The sequence below is a fragment of the Periophthalmus magnuspinnatus genome, chromosome 16, assembly GCF_009829125.3.
Source record: "Periophthalmus magnuspinnatus isolate fPerMag1 chromosome 16, fPerMag1.2.pri, whole genome shotgun sequence".
NCBI lineage: Eukaryota > Metazoa > Chordata > Actinopteri > Gobiiformes > Gobiidae > Periophthalmus > Periophthalmus magnuspinnatus.
The window spans coordinates 10,955,360-10,977,830 of record NC_047141.1 but is presented as its reverse complement, the minus strand read 5'-3'; the positions used below and the strand labels follow the sequence as shown (position 1 = coordinate 10,977,830).

Below are 22,471 nucleotides of genomic sequence, written 5' to 3'. Positions count from 1 at the left end.
TTTGTACCAAAACGACACCGCTTCCAAATTCTATGTGTATCACTGTGTACAGAGCAGTGAGCATATATCGGTGGCAGTGAAAACAAGGGTTGATCAGAGTAAAGACCTTTTGAATAGAGGAGTTTAAAGATTGCTCAAACATGCATGAATCACTCTAACAACTTTGGGAGGGTAAATGAGATGGGAAAACAAAGATAACATGGTTAAAAGCTCAAAAAAGTACATTTCATAATAGGTCCGCTTTAAATGAAAAACAGTTAATTTGAAATTGCTGTCAAACAAAGCCAGAATAAAACATTAATTAGTACGTCATAACACAACCAAACATCTACTTGTCCAATTAACTACTTATTGTTTGTATTACTACCATTTAACCATTAATATGAGATTTTTTAAACTTAAGTATTACCCTTTTTTTTCACCCAAAAAAAAATCAATAGAGCTATATTTTAAGTACATTGGCTATCCTTCAACTAACATTGGAAGCATTATTATATAACCTAAAAATATGACAGGAAAGAAAAAAATGAGCCACCTTTTGACCGTAAACTCATACCGGGAAAAAAGTGCTGCTTGAAACAAACAAAGACTTATTGTACATTAACCATCATCAATAACCTTGGACATAGGCCCTTACTGCGCTTTAAGGTTGGACTCTAGCCCAGTTGTGGTCGGCAAAAGAAAAAGTCTCCTGCATTTCCACGTATGCGCAGGAATTCATGAATAAAATATAGTTTGAACAAAGGAAATATTATCCCACACTCCTTAAATGCACAGTCAACCACAGAATGCTCTCAGAGGGGGGTGGTGGCTGCTCTTATCTGCGATAGCCAGCCGCTACATGTGAAGACGCACCAGGCTAACGAGGGGGAAATCCCACCTGCAATCGAGACTTGTGCAGAAAAGAAACGCGCAGATGTACCTCCAGGACCGAATCAAAGAGGCTATGTGGCATTCCTGATTGGCGGCACATTCCTAACGCTGTTCTTAAGTTATTCGCGCGATTTCTGGACTGGCGCCATAACTCGTGAGGTAAACACACAAAAACACAAGGCTCACCTGGAGAAGTGATCAGCGGATATGAGAAGACCAGCTTTAGAGGCTACAGATGTTAAATCTATCATCGCATTTACAGACTTTGGTTATCTCATTTATCTACAGATCCATATGCAAATTCGATACAATGAGAGAACGTTGTGGTGGGTCAACATAGGATGAAACTAACTTCAAGTGGAACTGGAGCACTCGCCTGACATAATTGAGCAAGGTGGCAAAATGGTTACGTGGCTGTCATATGGTGTTGGATAAATCGTAAATATGGCTTTCTGAGTAGGAGTTGAACACCGCATCTGGGGTCTCATTTACCGATCCAGGTGCTAAAGTGAGAGCATAAACTCAAAAACATCATGTGCAACTTGTATCAGAACTGCTGTGAGAATACAAGGCAAGCCAAAGTGCTTGCACCTGTCTCTACAGCACATTGTATTATCAGTTTTAGCTCTCATAGTCGTGATAAATTTAGCAGCACTCACTAAACAACTTCATTTGCATTTCCTACACCTAAAATTTACCCCATGTTGGCAAAAACTGCTTTTAGCTTTTGTGTAAAACGCAAACGTGAACTATGTCAGGTCTTTGATCTACTTTTAGCCGGTTATCTCTTTGGCACATGAACAAACGCTTGATAAATGAGGCTCAAGTCAGAGAAATGGAAATGCTGGAAGCAACACGGAAGATTCAAGTAGTGACGTCAAGAGCGTTGGACAACTAAGCTACTGCAAGATATTTTCTATCCAGTGAACATTAAACTTGGGAGAACTACTGTCAGCAACTTCTGAAATAGCTTCTGCTCAATATATTGCGTCACAGACAGAGACGAGTGTGTTCTCAGAATCGGACCAAATGCACACAAAGGCAAAACGGGTTGAGTGAACAGCCTCAATAGGTGACCTGACCAACATTAAGTATTAAGATGTGGAGAAGAGTCTGAGGGTGCTGCATAATGCCCATAGTCTTCCAGCAGGTTTCAAAAATATATTATTGTGATAAATGCGCAGTCGAGACAATTAAGTATCTTCGCATATAGTCAGTACTAGCATTTTATTTCACATCTGAAGAGATTTGCGATGTTTTTTGACATTTGACCGTATAATATATTTTGAAGCTGGTTTTGTTGTAACTGCTCAGCGCAAATCAAGGCAAACACCTTCGTTTGTTTTGCTTGGACATATTTCAAGCCATCTTATTTATAGTTATTTATACATGATCATTCTAAGTTTTTGTGCTCAAACGTGGCCCGAGTACTTACAGTCCTTTTTGAAACATCTGCAACAAAACCTTCATGCCTACAACGATCAAGTTTCCAATAAATCTAAATAAGTTACTTCCAAATGTAAGAGGGCAAAGGGAACAATCAGTCCTATTCAAACTTTGAAGTCCACTGAGAAGAAGCAGTGGTCTTTCCAAAGAGTCCGCAGAAGTGCTTAGCTAGCCCTGCTTCATCCGCATCACGTCTCTAATACTCCCATGAATTATTAATATGACGCATTCATCACTCTTCCGACCAGCTGTCGATAGGATCCATTATGGCGGCTGTGTATACATTACAGTGTGTATAGAGTGTCAGAAACTTCCCGCATGTGAGGTGGAGGATGGCGGGAAGAGCGGCGTGCGGAGAAAGAGAGGAAGATGGAGGGAGACAAGTGATGGACAGCAGTGACAGCACACAGTATTAGACTGTAAGGAGAGGGTTATGGGGATATGGGGAAGTTCCAAGAGGTTGTGCAGAGAAGTATATGGTCCAGTGACAATGCTAACATTTCAAATTCGATTTTAATATTAAGGAACGACTAGATACTCAGTACCGATTCTGATACTATGATGATAATAAAAACACTCCTTAGACAATAGAATATGATTTTCAACATTAAATCGTAGCACTTTCTTTTATATTACTGTTATACAATGTGGCCTTATATCCATGTGATCCCTTAGTTATCCAGGTAGGTTCCATAGCATACTTATAGTTAGGTAATGTATACTTAGGTATCGTATACTTGGGTGGTGTTATACTTGTTCTGATACAGATCAAGATCATTCTAAAGCTATTCAGGAAAGGTTCATTTCTGTCCTATAAGTGTGACTTTTTGCTACTAAACTCTTTACGTGCCATTTTAATAGCATTGTGTACTGTTCTCAGTCCTTGTTGGAAATTTTTGTGTAAACTAGGTAAATGTGCAGCTTTCTGGTCAAAACTGAGTGTGTGCTGCCTCCAGTGACCACTGCAATTTCAAGTACTATGTGACATTACATAGGACTGCAGCCAGGTGCTTCTGATTGCAAACACCCGGCTGCAGGGCTGGAGTTTGAAGTGTGGATACCTGTTAAGACCAATCACACAGTTCCTCATATGTCCAGAGTAGACCCCGCCCCACTTCTTCCCCCACTCTTTTCTTTAGGTCTCCAGGTTCTTCCGAGTTTAGCAGCTCTATTTGAAATGTGGTTGTGGGTGTAGTTTTGGTGTTTAGTCCCAGTTTAAGCTTAAAATTGACATGAGGAATGTATATATGTAGGTAGTTAATGCTGCGAGTGCGGATGAATAATCCAGAGTAAACAATCAATGGAGGGGGATGTCAATGGTTGTCATATGATCTACTGTTCAAGTGAGTGCTAACTGTCAATAAAGGGCAAGACGACTGAGGGTTGTTACGAGCTTTCGGGGACTCCCACACAAGATGCTCTGTAGGGCTCTAATAAACAAGAATAACATTTACAAAAGAATTACAACTAAATTACTCGTGGCTGGCCTGGGAACGCCTTGGGAGGAGCTGGAGGAAGTGTCTGGGGTGAGGGGAGTCTGGGAGTTCCCGCTTAGACTGCTGCCCCCATGACCCGACCCTGGATAAGTGGAAGAAAATGGATGGATGGATGGATAGACAAAAAAGGGGTTAAGTGCTGGCGGGTTACATTTCCTGTGAAGCTCATTCTAAAAAGCAATGCAGCAATGAAAGCACAAAAATTAAACACTGTAAATCAAAAATTCTGAGGCCAAAATTGTGAGCTTAATCACACAATTTATTTATTATAACTTATGTCAAAATCTCATCTGGTCTCGTTCTCATAGTTCCAATTACGTGCCTCGTCTCATCTTGTGGGAATTTTGCCTCGTCCCACTCCTACTATAGATACAAACAGAACATGGGAGTAAGTGTAAATCTATTAAACATATCAGAATGTTTGGCCCTATATTAGCCACATTAAATCTATGTAAACATACAGTGCACGTGCCTAATATGTTTGCTGATTACATATTGTTAACTGCTAGAAGAATAGAGACTGCATGCATTACTCAGAGCTACATTAAAGGCAGCCTTGTGTGGAAGCGGCTGCTGATAGCTCATACTGACGACAATGATGTGTAATTACAGCAGATTAGTTTATTTGAATAAGAACTGCATTAAGGACTTCATCACATTCATTTATTCCATTTCATTAGGCCCTTACACAGTCTCATGAAAGAGAGTGTGGATGAAATGATGACTACACCAAAGCACTGTTCTGGCACAGGAGTAGAGAGTGTGTGTCTGATCAGAGGCGCTCCAGCAGTGACGCACTGACAGCTCCAGCCCCAATAGGAACATGAAGTCAGCTCCATGGCTATGCTAATGAGAAGCTAATCGTGGAGATGAGGTCAGCCTTGTCAGTAAACAGCAGGGGCAGGGGACCATCACTTTGTCTCCCATACAGAAACACTGGGGCTAGCTCACACATGCGTCACACTCACACAGGGTCACACAGGGACTAATGGCTACTTTAAAACACATCAGGATTAATCATCACTGCACCGATCCAGTATAAAGGAGTACAGTTGCAGCAAAGGGTTTAAAGGCCTGAAATAGTTTCTTGTTTTAAAGGAGACATATTGTGCAAAAGCGACTTTTTAGAGCTTTTAAATGTTTTATAATTGTTTTCCCTTCTCACTCAAAGTTGTATTTGGAATTATGTGTGTTTGTTGAATGTTGTGTTTGAGTAATCTTTATTCTCCTGCACTCAATACGTCACCGCCATTGGTATACGCCCACTACTCTGTACTTCTTTGTCCAATTACATTTTTTTAAACATGTGATACACGTAGAATTCGGCTGCATCACATTTTGGCTGCTCGCTAAGGTGATCTACAGAGCAAAGTGGCACTTTGTTGAGATGACATTTATGCCTTGCAATTATCCAACTTTTCCGGACTTGTTTCTTGTAATAAATAATGACGATCCATTCAAAAGAACCTCTACACTTTTCTACACGTATTTGAGCAAAGTGTGTCTTGCCCCAAAACAAATATACTGTATAAGCAGCTGTTGAGGTCAAAATAAGTCAGCGGTGTACTTTCTGTATCAAATTAGAAATCCTTTTACTGCCAGAGAATCAGGAAGTATGTGCTTAGCATGCTAGTTGTTGTTAGCATTACTGTGAAGGTAAACTCAGCTCTGGCCTCTGAAAGTTGTGAAACACGCTTTTAAACTCATTTCTGTGAATAATTAGAATACTCGGAATGCATAAGCTAATAAAATCGGGACCACTGCAAACTGTTTATAATTAACTAGCTCTGTTTTTCACGTTGTTTTTTTTTACAATCAAATACAACGCCTTTATTGAGATTGGATCAGGAAACTTCAATATAGAAATGGACAAAAAAATAAAAACGTGAATGGAGGATTTTAAAAAAGAAAGAAGATTAAGTTAGCTAAAGATTTGTCTTTTTAACATATAAATAAATTGTTTCTCAGTACTTTTAGGTGAATAGTTGTTCTGCATGATCTTCCATACAGTTGTAGTCTGTAGTTGCAGTTTGGGTCAGATCCATAGAGATACGCAATTGTTTTAAGAGCTTTTGTCACAACACCGTTAGAGTCGACTACAGTATTAGATCATTCCAATATTATCATGGAAAGAAGACAATATTGCAACTTAAATAATTACAAAATGGTAAATACTTTTAGCTGTGATATCGCGTAAGGATATAGATGAAAAGGTGGGCTTGCAGGTACAAGCCGCAGTTTTGATGTGCAGTCTCTGTTAATGTGTGCGAGAATCAGAGGGACTTATTGGGTGTGTGCTCCCAGCTAATCACCTCCAGACAGGAAGTCCATAAATCAGTTCAACGCTGCCCTCACACTGTAAATGTGCAGGAACATGTCAGCTCAGAGAAAGAGAAGAGAAAGAGAAAGAGAGAGAAAGAGAGAGAAAGAGAGAGAGAGAGAGAGAGAGAGAGAGAGAGAGAGAGAGAGAGAGAGAGAGAGAGAGAGAGAGAGAGAGAGAGAGAGAGAGAGAGAGAGAGAGAGAGAGAGAGAGAGAGAGAGAGAGAGAGAGAGAGAGAGAGAGAGAGAGAGAGAGAGAGAGAGAGAGAGAGAAAGGGAGAAGAAGGGGAAGAGAGAAAGAGTGACAGAGAGAAACGCACTGTTCTGCCTGTAATGATAATGCCATTTCGTATTAGGCCCATGTGCCCAAAACAAATAGAGCCATGTGTGTTCCATCAGCTGGCAGTTCAAAGCACAGTGTTTGTACTAAAGCTCGGCACACAGCAAAAACGGATAGATCTATCAGTGAACGCAGCAAGACACTGTTGCACAAATCCCGTGTTTTGGTAAACATCCAAGCATTGCATATTTGAAATGTCAATGTCACAATACAGATTAGGGATACATCAATACCAGTTATTCCCAAATCAGTACGCATACGTTATGAGTATTTGTGGTTACCAAGAACTGATATGAATAGAATGCAAGTTGCTTTTGATTTTTTCAAAAATAACTAAAGTGCTACTTCAAGAGAGACACAACAGTGTTTTTTTTTTTTAGTTTAACTATGCCACCCTTTTTTTGAAAGTTATGGTAAGTGTTACTGGCAGTGGTAGTAACTGCAGCAACGCTCTCTGCTCTTCCCCTTCAGCTGTTGAGAGAGTTCATGTTCAAAGGGGCAGAAGCTGATATCACCCACCTGTTATCCATCCTGTATACACTGTGTGATTTCAGGTATGTGATTATGGCATTGGAGTTATACAAGTTTACTTTTCTTTTTGTTACAGTTCAATGTGTGTGTGTGACTTTGTAATTAAAAATATACTCTACCACTATATGATCAAACCCCTTCTTCTGTTGAGAGAGTTCATAATGGGGCAGAAGCTGATGTCACCACCTGTTCTCACTCCTGTGTGTACTGTGTGATTTCAGGCTTATATAAAACCCACAAAACCTTCAAGAGTGATCTCTACAGCCCAGGTCAAAGTTCATAGGTTAGATCAATATCCTTTGTAAAGAACAGGGAGTTACATAACTTAGAAGGGCTCAAATTGTGAAAGAATGCTTCTGGAGCATGAGACATAATTTTCATACATGGATTGTCTACCACAGAGTCCAGACCCTAACCCCATTGAGAATCTTTGGGATGTGCTGGAGGAGGCTTTGTGTAGCAGTCACACTCTACCATCATCAATGCAAGATCTCGGTGAAAACTTAATGCAACACTGGATGGAAATAAATCTTGTGACACTGCAGAAGCGAAATCGAAACAATGCCACAGCAAATGTGTGCCGTAATCAAAGCTAAAGGCGGAACAACGAAATATTACAGTGTGTGACCTTTTTTTTGGTGGTGACTTTTCTTTTGGCCAGGCAGTGTATGTAAAGGTTGATTGGAACAACTGCCTTCTAAATGTGTTGTTTCATGCCTCAAATGGACAAGAATGATTAAAAAATAAATAAAAACCAAAAGCTGTTCACACTATTTTATCATGCTAGCAAGACTCTGTTATAGACTTTCAAAATGACTTTTGTGTACTGCCTAAATGCTATAGCGAACCATTTTATGTCACATTGGAGAGTCTCATTTATTACTGACATAAATTGGACGTATTTAGTCATATGCAGCCTGAGACAGCTCGATTAGATGACTTTCAGCACCTGGTAAAGCTCTATCTTTACAACTACAGGTCAAATCGAGGGCGCTGTAAAAAGCATACATTTCCCATAGTCGGATAGAAAACCATAAAAATGATTTTGCATTTGTTATTTTAAGGAAAAATGTGGTTGGGTTTTTCTGACCTGATTATAGGTTGCATCGAGAAGTGTGTCCAAGTTCTGCAGAGGCGCTGGGGTCTTGTCCTTGAAGCGGGTTAGGAGGCGTCTCTGGATGGCTCTGAACTGGACTGCCCTCTCCGAGAGCAGGTCCTGGTACTGTTTAGCACTGACCCGCAGCTAAAGCACACAAAAACACATACACACACATAAGAAGTAAGTCAACAGGTTGCATTTCGGCAATATTACGATAAAATTAACTGTCCGTAGGTTAAAATCGGGCTAGAGGACAAGTCAGAATATTGCTGTTTTGACCTGATGTCTCTGTTATGAGTCTATTCATGAAACAAAAATGGATGCAAAGTTTAAAATGCATATAGCACGCTAGAATACTCATTTCACTAAAACATAACTAACATTATTATATATAAGTTTTTAAAATTGGCTAGTTGTTTTTTTGTTTTGGGTTTTTATTTTTTATTTTTCAATTTTTCAATTTTTTTTTTAGATTTATGATTTTACTTCCTGGTTGAACACGAGCAGCAGATATGACATACATAGAGGTAAAACTGTTACCTAGCAACTATTATGTTAGGGCCAAAACATGTCTAAGTTGCAAATAGTTTTGATTACAGTAATAAAAATAAATGTCAACACCTTTTGTTGCCAGGAAGTTTAAACTGCTGAAAAATGCATTCTCTGTACGTAAATTGTTCCTGAATTTTGGATGGAATTTCCAGTGTTGATGACATAGGTAGAGGTATGTAAAACTGATGTAAAACTATGATAAATATTTACCACACGTACTATTCCACCAAACCAAGTCATAATTAGAAAAACATGAAAACCTCTGATAACATATGATTTGGAAAAGTGGTGGCATTATTAAAGGTCCACTATGCAACTTTTCTGGTGGAAGATCTGTTTGTCTCCGTGGAGATGTTATTGCTTTGCCTGGAATGTTACACAGTATAGCGTTACCTTTATCTAGCTCCATCGAGAAAGTAAGAATGGATGTTTTTCAAGGTATTTTTGAGCAATAAAACATCCGCAATTAATACATGCCAGATAGTTCACATTTATTGTCATACTATAGAACAATCTAGGCAAAGCGATATCATCTCCATAGAGACAAGTAAGTGGTAGATTCCTTATCAAAAAAGCTACATAGTGTGTATTTTTGTCTCTGGACCAATATCTACAAAACTAGTTCAATATATGTGTGTTTTCAATTGCTATGGTGACGGCCTTCATGTTCATCATTCTGAAGCCCATAGAGTACATTGAATCAGAAATCTGCAAACTGAAGAACACACCTGGAAGTGGTGATCAATGGCCAAAAAGTAGTCCTGCAGGGGGATTGGTCCGTTGAAACTTTTCCGGAAGTCTTTGACGCCAAGTTTGGAGAAATGCCGATCGCACCTTTGGACCAGCTCCTTCACGATCAACCACATGTCCTCAAAACTGTCACTCTGAATGCGGTAACGTTCTGTAGAAATAACGTTGTAATTATTATTTTGAATTTAAAAAGATTTATACTTGTATTTGTAAAAAAAAGTTGGACTCACGTGAAGATTTGGAAGCGACCAGGCTAATTTTTGGTCCGGACAAGAACTGGAAAGCTAGACTGTTTCCGTCATTTTCTTCTGACTTTGTAGAAAACTCTATTGAAAGAAATTAAACTGTCATCTTAACCAGGAAATAGAAAAAAATGAAGGCGTTGCATCAACCTGCCCAATTCATAAATCAAGATACAAAAAGGATACGGTTATGATATTAAAACGGAGGAATGATGTATAGTTCTCCTGATAAGAAGACAAGTATTTGGCTATGGAAGCTTGGCTATTAGGCACAATGCTATTCTATTTCAGATCTGTCGGATCGTCCCAGTTTTAATGCTTTCCCGTTCATACAATGTGAGTAGGTAGAATGGAAAGAAACATGATTTGTTCAACTGGAGTTCATTGTTCACAGCAATATTTTAATTTCTGAAAAAAGTTGAAACTACTTTAATAATGTTCTGAATGTCATTGTTTTCACTGAGCGACCTCAGCAAGTATCACAACAATTAGCAAAATTATGCAAATACATTAAAAAAAAATGGCTGACTGATTTGTAATTTGGTGACAGTAAACATTTTTGAAACATTAAGGAGATTTTCTGGGAGACTGTAGTTATTTTCTGCTCTTGAGAAGAACAGTGCCATACTCATACGTGCTTTTCCCCACAGAGATGATGTTGATAATGTTCCACACTATGGCATTAAATTGCTGGTGTTTTAATTGTTCAAAAGTACCATGAAAGGATGGACCATGGATTCTTACAGTTATCAGGGTCTACACAGTAAAGATCTGCCCTGTAACTCAGTCTCTTGGCGTCATTTGCTTGTTTTCTTGGCAAAAGCAAAAGACGAAGTTTAAATCTGTCAAATGGACAAATTGCTGTAAGAGTGAAGACATTTCGCTGCTCATCCAAGCCGCTTCTTCAGTTCTGGTCAGAATGCTGGTGGACACTGCCGTATATTTATCTAAAGAGAGGGGCTAACTACACTGAAATTGTAAACACCTATTGTCTCCAGTTTCAGCTGAAACTACCCTATTCAGCCTTTAACGACCCTGCTATTGTTCTCTTGGTCTGGGTCTCAGGATGGAGTTATAGATGGGGGATAGATGATGTCTAAGGCCCCCATTCCTTGGAGGAAGGATTGACAGCAAAACGTCTTCACTCCTACAACGATTTGTCCAGTTGACAGATTTAAACTTCGTCCTTTGCTATGGATCAGACCTGGACGACTGAGGGATTACACAGACATCCTTGGAGAAAGATTGAAAGCTCTATTTAATCACACAAAGGGAATGATTTTAGTGCTTTCATTTCCTGCCATACTGTGGAACCTACCAGGCAAAGCAGTACCATCTACTTGGAAACAAGCAGGTGGCCGGCTGTCCCCCATGAAAAGTGACATAGTGCACCTTCAAAGTGTAAAATACGTCTTTTACCTGGGAACATGGCATGGAGGTCGACAGGAGGCTGGTTGGTGTCTACAGTGATCTTGAACTTGGTGCTTTTGGCGGGTGTGGAGGAAACGCACACCAGAGCCAATGGAAGACTAAACCTGCTTTGGAGAACTCTGGGAACCCCTGGAAGAAAGAAGCATTCAACAGATTTATTTTTAAAACCAAAAAATACAATCACACATATTTTTTTGCCAAAACTATCACTTTGGTGGCGTTTTCCATATGCGCCAATGTCCCCTACAGCAAATCCAAGCAAGTTAACCCGTCGTCTTTTGGGCTTTCTCTCCAAACAAGAGCCGAGTCCACATTTGTTAGCATAGTCAACAGTGCAGATAGTCAGATTACAGCTGTATCACACAAAACGGAGAATTCATAGGCGTGTTTGTTATAGATCTGAAAGGGAAGCAGCGCGAGGAAGAGAGAACAGAGAAGGAGGGGAGCATAGGCCAAGTATAACTTTGTCCTGAGCTTAAGCAGTGCTGAGCTTGGCAGAAACCTACACTTAGCTAGAATAACAACGAAAGGAAGGAGCGATGGAAGAAAACTGTTGTTAAAAAAAGGAGATGGAGGAGAGGGAGTGGAAATAGCCCAGCGTGAGAGACAGACAGCATAAAAGTGACAAATGTGCAGCCGGGACAGAGGGGAGGAGGAGAGCTTAAATGACCCAATGTTACGGGTTATTACAAGAGGTGGGTAGACTAGCCAAAAACTATACTCATGTAAGAGTACTGTTACTTCAAAATAATATTACCCAAGTAGAAGTACAAGTAGTGGTCTGAGAAATGATTCAAGTAAGATTAAAAAGTATTACACAAGTAAGAGTATCCTAAGGAGTAACTGTAACATCTGATTTGGTATTTGAAGTTGATGTTATTGGCAGGACGAAACATGAAATAATACACAAAATCTGCGGCGCGAAGCAACAAACACAAATGTTCAAGTACTCTCTCTTTAAAAAGTTATTCAAGTAAAGGTAACTGAGTAAGTGCAACAGAGTACTACCCATGTCTGGTTATTACGCAAAGAAATGACTGCCCACTGCTCTACAGCTTTTCTTTCGATACATGCTCTTATTAAGTGATTAGGTGAATAATTCAATTTGCAGAGAGCAGCTGAACATAAGCAGGAGGAGGAAAATGAGGAGCCAAGGGAAACAGGGTGGGTTTGAGGAGAGGGTGAAGCATGGTGATGGGCTTCCCAGACAGACCATGGACCTATGTAATATACAGCTGATGGGACGTGAAGAATGAGCAGAGCACCATGGGAAAAGACAAAGTGCTTTCATTAGGTATGAATTGTGCTTGTAATATCACATGTAGTTAAGTTAAAAAATGGTTGAGTGTCTGAAATTACAGTTATTAAAACATATATATTTTTACACAGCATGTGCACAAGTCTCGTGTGATGATGTCAAACCTTTTTTTTAGTTAGACCCAAGATGTATGGGACTGAATATTTCCTTTCAGCACTGCATCTACCTTAGGGATGGGTTATCGATGATATCGATGGATTTCCCAAAATATCGGTATCAATCCAGTGCTGAAAATGTAGCTGACATTTGGCACTGATATTTTTCATTGGGTGAGTGAAAATGGAAAAATATGGCTGCATGTTAATACAATCATGCAACAAATTATTTGATATCCCAGATAAATGTACTTTGTTATTCTTTTTACAAAAGCAAAAAGTTAATTAGTGAATTTTTTTGTACCTTCACATACATTTTGGTCCTTGCTATGGGTGTTAAAATCACAATCTCAATATTGGCTAAACAAAAACAAAAAAAGCAAAAATCTATAAAAATCTATATCGGACCATGAACCATGTTCTTCTGCTGCTGGAGTTTGCTATTCCACTTGGAGTAACTTTTCCAACTGAACCCAGTTTGAAACTTGCTTCCCCAGTGGTAGTTTTGACGGTCCCTCCTCGGTCCTCAGCGCAGGCTTGGCTTCACCCGGGGAAAAAAACTATTTGGAGGTGAGTGTGCTAAAAGCCACTGACACTACTCATTATTTGTGAGATATTATATTTGAAAGAGCACTACGGTAAACTGCAGCTTTGGTAAAAATTGTTTCACTGTTACTGTCTAGTAAGATGACAAAATGACCAAAAATGCTACAGTCACTACTGAAAAGCGTGATACTATAAAATAATAGCTGTTAGCTCTGATGCTAGTGCCGCTTTATCAGTCACTGCCTCAGCTGCTCAGGCTTTGGTCCAGGCAAAGTGAGGGCTGCAACATCAACAATACAGGCACAGCTGGGCAGCACAATACCCGTCAGTGCCTGAAAATGAGTGCAAGCCATAATACAATGCAAATATCTGCTCCAGTTCTAGCAGATGCTCACTGTGGAGTGCCATGTTGGATTGCTTGTCAATCATTGGTCCAGAGACTGCCCCACACACACTCAAAGCCCCAGTACCTCTGTCCCCCGGCACTACCCACATTGTTGGAGTTTTCTAAATTTGTGGGTGGAGTAAGCTCTGGCACAGGTGTTTAGTTTGCTTTTAATCAGTACTAGTGCAGCCTCTGCAGTTCAGACAGTGAATTCTGGAGGTTCTGAGCTGCCTGTCCATACTGAGAATGAGAAAAACTTTTCTCTATATCCATGTTAAGGCACGGTAAAAGTGCAGGCTACATACAGTTCCTTTAATGCAATATTAGTGATCATCCGAAGAAGCAGAAGAATAGTAATAGATAATGATCGAGAAGTATCTTTTGTTGCTAACACAACATAGGTCAGGAGGCTGGACGCTAAAAGCAACCACCACATAGCCAGCTTTACAGTGAATAGATCAAGAAGCTGGATCACACTTATCTCAGGGATGCATGTTCTAGTCCTTTTCACATTAATCATATCGACCTTTTTTTGTACAGATGACACGTCAACAGTGTTTGAGAGCGGTGCTGACACAAATTGAAACAGACGTGATGTGCTCCGGTGATGGATTACCCCAGGCCAGCAGGTTTTAACTCTCTCCAAGTGCATTTTCATAATGTACAGAACTGAATGAAACTGCGGGCTGTCCGGGAGGAAGGCAAAACATATTTAAAAGAAATCAAAAACATTTCCGTGAGCTTTGGAAAGTGCTCAGCGGTAAGTCAGTTTATGTGAAATGTAGTAAATGGGCTGCATTGGCAGACTTGGGGCGCAGTGAAACGTTAGCGCAAACAGTCAAATACAGTGTGCCGTGTTATCATCTGGGCTTGTGAATGGGCCGCCTAGTGTGGCAATGCAGACGCAATTTCTTTGGTCAGGTTTAAATACACAGGCCATCATCTCGCTCCCTTGCAAAAATCTCAGAATCAGATTTCTCAAACCAATGAAAATAAACCCAGTTTGAAAGTCCAAATAAGCTATGAAATGAACTGTAAACTATCTTTGAAGAATGTTTGAATTCAAACTCTGGAAGCCAGTATATGGACAGGCCATGTCTCATGTGAAAGCTCAGAACTTCTATAATTCACACCCTGAGCTGCAGAGGCTGCACTAGCACTGATTAATGACTGTCTGATGGTGCTGAGGTTCAAGGAGTGACAATTCAGATCAGAGAGAGTCCATTCAGGTTTAAAACAACTGGACTTCAGCAATGAAACTGCCTTCTGATTGGATAATTGTCTTGGGAACCTAAATGACCGTCATGTCCAATGTTTTTGCCATTAACAATAAATCAGCATTACAATTGTTATGAGTAAGAGCTATATTTGATTTGGACATGTTTACCTTGTACCTCACTTGCCCCCCTAACATACAGTTTTTGTAAAGTAATTTGAAAAAGATGTTTGTAAAATTAAAGCAATTCATACTGTATTATAAATCCTTCTTAGACAATATTGTTGTAACATTTTGGCAACAAATAAAACCCATAAGTTTCATTTGACAGATTGCAGACTGTATAAGGCAATGGTCATAAATCATAAGAGATATCTGAAATGTATTGAAAACATTCACAGTAACAGACAGGAGAGAGTGCGTGCCAGATTGATTCTCTGGATCCACTTCTCAGCAGTGGACACCACTGAGGACTTTGATAGAAGTGTCTCATGTTACCAATATATGAATGTTTTTGATTTATGGTGAATTACACCTGTTTTCCATCAAAAATCTAGTCACTAGTAGAATGACAGATTATGACTCCAAAAAACAAAACAATACACTACTGATATCTGAGTTAAACCATTAATCAAAAGATGTGCTACTTGTGAGTTTGCTGCGTTTGCCGTTTGTCACACAGGCTAAGGGGACACCAGGCCTTAGCTACCAAGTTTTTATTTGTTTTGAACCAAATTTTTCTATGTATTTGAGCAAATTTTGTATAAGCAGCTCTTGAGGTTAAAATGACTGCTCTGTACTGTCTGCATCTTATTATTAAGTGTTTTACTGTCCGATAATCAGGAAGTGCACTGTTAGTATGCTGGTTGTTGTTAGCACTACCATGACGCTCTGATCTAAAATACATGGAAATAACAAAAAGGACAATACTATGTGAATAAGGGTTTCAAGATCTTATAAGAAAAAAAAAAAGTTTGTCATGAAGGTTTTTAAAGCTACTACCTGCAACTTTAAGCAATTTTTTTTAACAAGTAGATGGCAAAAGTGAAACCTGTCCCTCCTCCCCTCACCTGACCTTTGCTCGGGCTCACCTGTGCTCTGTGGTTGTCTTCTATCAGGCCAAAGCATCTAGTGGTGAAGTGTGAGAATGCACACTTCACAGATATATGGTGCACGCTCTAAACTGATATATTTTTTCTCGGGTCAGTATTATAGGACTAACTTATCTGCTTTACTAATGTTTAGTTGTAATGTAACCAGCTAAAAGATGCTTAATTCAGACAGATTTATTTATAAGCTGGAGGCAAGAAGCAAGTTATTTGTAAAACAGTTCTGGCTTGAAGATAAATCATATATTGAGTGAATGTAAGTTTAGAATCGAATAACTGTGAAAATGTTCTCTCAATGCCTCCTCTCGTTATTCATATGTAGTTTCACTTCCATCATCATCTTAAAGCACAGAGGTTGCAGTGAATAGCAGTACAGATGTCAACATGCAGTCAGTGCCTCATGCTAACACACTTAGCACAGAAACTTCAGTCCCTGCCCCGTTCTCTGTTGTGACGCAGCGTGAAGTGAGTTTAGAAAGGTTACTGTGTGTATCCGTTTTACTAAAGCTACTCTTTGAGCACGCTGTAAAACTCCAATAAAATCCAGCGAAAAGTCATGGAGGAAGTGAAATTGTACGCACCCGTCATTGAAAAAAAAAAAATCAAGTGTGAGTTCTTGAGAAAAAAACCCAAAACTGTCACAGACACGAAATCCAAGCATTTGGTCACAGTCTGGAGCGCAGTAGATGGTAGTTTTAACTGTAAATTTTAACGTTAAACTTGCCATTTTCAAAGTTTCGATTGTGACGGTGCAGTTTGTAGCAAAGACAACATTGATTCGCAAGTAATTTCAATATATTACACTGAAATATCACAACTAACAGCCAAGCAGGAGCAGCAATTAAATGCATAATTCTGAATCTACCCCTAATGCATCAGCTCTACAGTCTACAACATTACACATTACAGAACTTCCTATTGGGTATCATTGCACACAAACACACGCTAAAACAAGCACGCGCTAACAACTACTACAACCACTGCTGCTGGGATGTGTGTGAGTGGGGGATTGGATTTCTGTGCAACCACTTTGAGGCCTGTGGGATAAATGCATATAAAGGATATTTACTTATGTTATACAGCCGTGAGGAAATATGTAGTGGTATACAAGTCTCATGCCAAATATCCAGTTACAGGAGAATAAACAGAGGACCGCGGCCTCTTCCTGGATCTACAGTAGTAGGGTCTATGTTGGAATGCGTTTGGGGAGTTTTGAGGTAGGTAGTCAAAAAATGTAGCTATTTCAAAATTATATTATTCAAGTAAAAGTAGAAAGTAGTGATCTAAGAAATTGCTCAAGTGAAAGTAAAAAAGTGTTTAGGGAAACTCAAGTTAGATCTGAACATAACATTGGATTTATAATTCGAAGTGCATGTACAGTAATTGGAATGATGAAACAATATAATTCTCACAGTTTGGTCATTTCAAAGAATGGACACAAAAATGAGGCAAAATAAATTATCTCTGAAGGAGCAGCATAAGAAACACAAATGTTCGCTTAATATTGTCAACATAAAGCTTTTGTCACTTGTAGACTTACTTACAGCGGGAAAAGTAACCAATGTTTTTACTCAATTAAGAGCACTGTTATTTCAATAAAAAATATTACTCAAGTAGGAGTAAAAGTATAGGGTCTGAAATTTGGATTTCTTCAAAAAGTTAATCAAGTAAATGTAACCGAGTTCTACCTTACCCGCTATCTGAGTTTTCATTATGTGTGCAAAACGGTGGGTATGTTCTAGGTGGAATAGGCAGCAGGATTTCTAAATAGCTACGATTAGTTCTACCATCTACTGAACAAAAACTCACCTCCTGGATTAAGTTCTGTAGAAAAGAAAGAGGGAAAGTGCAGTGAGATAAAGAAAGTGTTAAAAGTAAAAGACCAACTATGGAGACAAGAAACTTGGACATTTACCACAACTCTGACATAGTTATAAAGCAGATAAGACACAGTTAGTTTGTGTCAAAAAATTTAATAAAATACACAATATAAAATACATCCCTAATTTGCAATGCGCTGTAGTTCAAAATGTGCACTAGACTTCTTATCACTGAACATGTTCTTCTGTCTTATTTCCTAATGTGGAAACTTTCATCCAATAAATAGGCTAAAACATAAGAGTCTTAATTGAACATGAGCTAATGATCTTATGAGCAAACTGACTTTGGCACTGTGATTGATATCATATTCATATTTTGCATCTTGTTTGCAGAGAGAGCCCTCCCGTCATCTACGATCAGTCTCTGTCAAACATGAGACCACAGTAAACACAAGCGCTCAAAGTAATAGCAGGATGAACGAACATCTCCTCATTTCTTTTTCATTTATTCACATTTACAAATGTAAAAACACAGCTAGCCTTGGTTAAATGATATAATTATAGAGACTTTACCACATGCAGTCTATAGCCTGATATTTGCTCAGAAAACTTTGGTCGTAGTTTTCTGGTTTGTGTAGTGTGACATCCAAAAATGGACACCCTCAAGGGTCTGACTGTATTTTTTTTTATAAATAAATCACATGTTAATAATTCACTGTAATAATAGGACTGTCCATGTAAGGAAGCATTAGGTGCCATGTGACAGTAAATATATTTATACAAAGGATTAAAGTAACAGCTTTTTGATGATGCCCTAAATGAGGTTAACAACACATGACAACTGATAATCCCATAGACTAACAACAAATACATTTCTGCCTCCACAGTCAAAATAAACCATTTTAGCCGATTCACTGTACAACACAATAATAAATGTCAATATCGTGCAAAGCTTTCACGCAATCCTGAATGTATTAGCTGCAGGAAAAGTCCAAGTTCCACCAAAAAAGGAAGCCATTTTTTAATTTCAGTTCCTCTCCTCCAGACTTTCCCATCCAGACGGGGATTTAAACAGTCAGCCGATTCTTCCACAAACCTCTGGGCTACAGCTACACAATTACAGCAGATTATTCTTTGATTTGATTGGCTGAAGAGGATTTTCTGCTAAGGTGAATGAAAAGCAGATGGTGGGAAGCAGCCATGTTGGTGCTGAGTCAGAGAGCTCTCATTTGATTAAAGTTGAAGAAAGTCCAACATGCTCCCCTCTAGTGGGTCGTACCGTGAATGTTTTATCACTCTAATCTTGTTATCAGTGACAGAGAGGATGATAAGTCTACAGAGCTTACAGAAGTTGGAACAATACAAAGAGGGAGTTGGATTAGCTGCAAAATGTGAAAGACGTTTGAAATGGAACAGGGAGAAGTGGTCATTTTTCCTTCAAAGACAACAGAATATGGAAGTCGGGTCTGGTCGACGGCCAGGGGTCTTAAACTGAGCAAAAGTACTCTAATAAAGTTGTTCTGGCTCTTGTTCTATCATTTGATCATAACTTGTGGCTTATTCCAGTTAGGGGTTGTGTGTGAATGTGAGCGAATAATAAAACATTGGGAGTGAAGTTAACTAGAGGCAGTGCTCTGTCTGAAGCTCTGTTACTCAAGTTAGGCTTTAATCTGAGCTTTGTTTTAGCACAAATGGTTTATCTGACTATTAGACTATTAGTTGGAACTACAGCAGGATAGTTGGAGAGGAGATTTTGTTAAAAGTCCCTAGCTAAAATCCGCAACCAGATTTTCAGTTACTCACTCTCACCTTTTGGCTGTTTAAATAAATTTCATATTTTTGTAACTTAAAATTTCTATGGTAGTGTTTGCTAATGTGTGCATAGTGTCACCATGGTGCCTGCTAAACATTCCTCCATAGAAATACATGCAGTAGCCCCGTAGCATGACGTTACCTCCAAGTATTGTTTGTGTGCACTCTCCTTCTCAAACCAGGAATAACTGCACTGATACTCTCGGCACTTATACTGAGTGTGTAAATACTGTTGTCCGTGAGGTGTCTTGCTCGAGGAAACAACAGCAGTATAGACTTTTCCAGTGTTTGTAAACAAAACGCCTACTCTAAAGGCTGGTACAAAATGGAACAGTGGCTCTAATGCATTTTCAAGAATGCATTAGGGAGAGTCAGCGTTAGCTTTCAAATACAGTAAACTATGAAAAACGAGGGATGTTTTGGCGAATGACAACTACTCGACCGCCAAAATTAGCATGAAGGTAAATGGCTGCATTCAATTATGCACTAGCCTTAATAGCTAATGTGCTATTAAGAACATCTGTTGGACAAATCTCAACAGATATAAAGTTGGCAACTGAAGTTTGGCAATGAAAATGCAGTAAACAAAATAAGATTATATGGGCCAACCTTATCCACATGTTTTGGGATATAAGGTAAACCAAAGCTTTCACTCTCGACATAGATCTACTTCTCTCCATAAAGCAAACCCTTTTTGCTTTGGGGTGAGCCACTGAACCACTGCACCACCACCACCTCCAAGAGAAATGAAAAATTAAATGTTGTTCAGTGCAATGTATACAATTTTTAAAAAGTGAACTCAGGTGAACTACACTGTCAATGTTTACTTGTCCACTTGATCCCTCTTAAGTGCTCTTATGTAGCCCCTTTGTCGGGGTGTTAGGAGAACTGCAGAGGATCTACTAATGAAATTCTTTGCAGATTGTAACAACAGCACCTTTCGTCAAGCTGCCTTTGAAGAGCTTAAGGAGTCAACACTGTTCTTAAATGTCAAAGCCTCTTCCAAGGCTTAAAGGGGGCGCAGTAGCCATAGGGTGAGACACGAGGTGGGATATGCTCGGACTGTGTAATCATCATCCTTGGGCAAAGGCACCTACAGGAGGATGGACCTCAAAACAAAGCCATGCATTCCTGTCATTCTCTCAGAGTGTTTAGAAGATGAAAGAAAAGGAGCATTAATACAGATTATCTTGCTGAGAACACACAGCCACTTAGTAGCACCAGTTGGTTTCATGCTGTGGTTATAGCTAATTGGAATACAACCAGGGAGAAGGGCCAATTTATCTGCAAATTACCTGGTTCCAACAGCAAGGTTATTTTAACAATCAATGTCCAATTTCACTTTGGGATAGCAGGTAAAAGCAAAGTGAGTGTTTGATTTGTTGGTGTATAGTGATGTCTTTATATCTTCAACCTATAGCTAGGGAGCTACCAGCAGCTCTCCACCCCCTTCCAAGTAGCTCGTCAAGCTATTTCTGAATTATACAGTTATCATTTTCATGCCTAACTTTGTGCACTAATAAATGGATACTGGTTTGTGTTTTATAAGCATCTAACTAGGCTTATAAATACTCAATTTCTTGCAACCACTAAAATTAGTAGTTCTCTGGCATTTTTGTTCTGTAAAGAGAACTCACCGGAGGAGAAAGGTTGGAGACCACTGCTTTAGACTATTGAGGAGGGTTCATATAAATAGATTTTAAGTCAATTTTGACATGAATTCAATTCATAAATTGTGCAGTTCCGTTCACATTTTGGCCTCAAAATTTTTTATTTATTTTATTTTATGTTTTTTTTTTTTTTTTTTTTTTGTCATTGTAGCACTGCTTTTTGCAATTACAGCTTCTCAAAAGGTTTAACTCACCAGCATCAACACGTTTGTTGTTCAATCCAAATGTTAAATTATGGGGGGGGGGGGGGGGGGGGGGATCTAACAAGATCATTTTTCTCATGTGTGCACACTCTTGTTTGTCTGACAAATCCAGAATGATATCTCTGTGGATTTTTATACAGATTAGCATCAGTCTGGTCCCCACGCCCTCAGTCGTGTCTCAAAGCAGAGCCAAACATGACTGTGTAATCAAAGTTGTTTATTTCAGTAACACATGTGAAATGAATTTATTTTTGTTAAACATTTATAAACAATATCAAATTCGTCTCACCTTAAATTACCAGAATTTTGTGCTTCACTCATTCTCCAGAAATCTGCAATGTTTTTCAGTCCCCTGTGACATTTTGTTCCTTTTTTTATTTTCCTTGTAAGCAGCTGTATTTGTTTTGATACTGATGGACCATGCGTGTCCCTGATTGGCTATTTGTCAATCACACCCATCTAAAAACGGGAAGATTCACCTGTGAATAGACAGACATCTTCGGAGAGTACTGAAGAAAAGTGTATTCTGAATCCCATGCAATTCTATCTCACAAGATGCTGTGAAATATTTGGGATTGTATTAATTTATCGAAAAACGAATGAAATAAAAATGTGCTAGCCGCAACCCTATTCACAGTAACAACATAGTCTAAAGTCTATGATGAGTGAATAACTCAACACTACTGCTTTATCCTTAAGTCAAGGCACTACAAAATAAATGTCAGATGAAGTTTAGTTTTATATTCTTTGAGTTTTTAGGGCTAGCTTTTATTCAACATTTCCACATTTCCGAGATTTGGCCGAGTCATATCAGTCTTGTCCAAATTCATTTACTGTGTAGCCCAGACTCATTTTATTGAACTATATTTAGTCTCACAATAAAAAAATAAAAATAAAATTAAAAAAACGGGTTCACATAAAATATGTTTCTGGAGTGGTTTAGTTCTTAACAAAGGTTTGCCAAAGTCCATTCAATCCAAGCTAAACAATAGACTCTAAAGCACACTGTTGTTTTCATGAGCTGCTGTTGGACACTTACAAAACTTAAGAAGTCTGTGGCATTTAAATAAAGAGGTTTTGTTGGGAAAGTCATATCTTCCAGTCACATGGAATATGCCTGGAGGGAGTGAGGGGATGCACGGGACTGATGACGTCAACAAATGTCAATTTCACTTAAAACAGCTTTTTACTGCATGAGCTAATGTATTACGCCCACAA

At 39.0% G+C, this 22,471-nt stretch overlaps 1 protein-coding gene across 1 annotated transcript in view; it reads right to left on the bottom strand.

Moving 5' to 3' along the window:
* The window catches only part of bbs9 (Bardet-Biedl syndrome 9), a 189,670-nt gene that overhangs the window by 120,690 nt on the left and 46,509 nt on the right, over window positions 1–22,471 (bottom strand). Inside the window, exons 15-18 of the mRNA XM_055228220.1 lie at window positions 11,068–11,208; window positions 9,637–9,732; window positions 9,385–9,557; window positions 8,096–8,248 (exon numbers count right to left, since the gene is read on the bottom strand). Coding sequence (XP_055084195.1) covers window positions 8,096–8,248; window positions 9,385–9,557; window positions 9,637–9,732; window positions 11,068–11,208 — 563 coding nt within the window. The remainder of the gene's footprint in view (window positions 1–8,095; window positions 8,249–9,384; window positions 9,558–9,636; window positions 9,733–11,067; window positions 11,209–22,471) is intronic.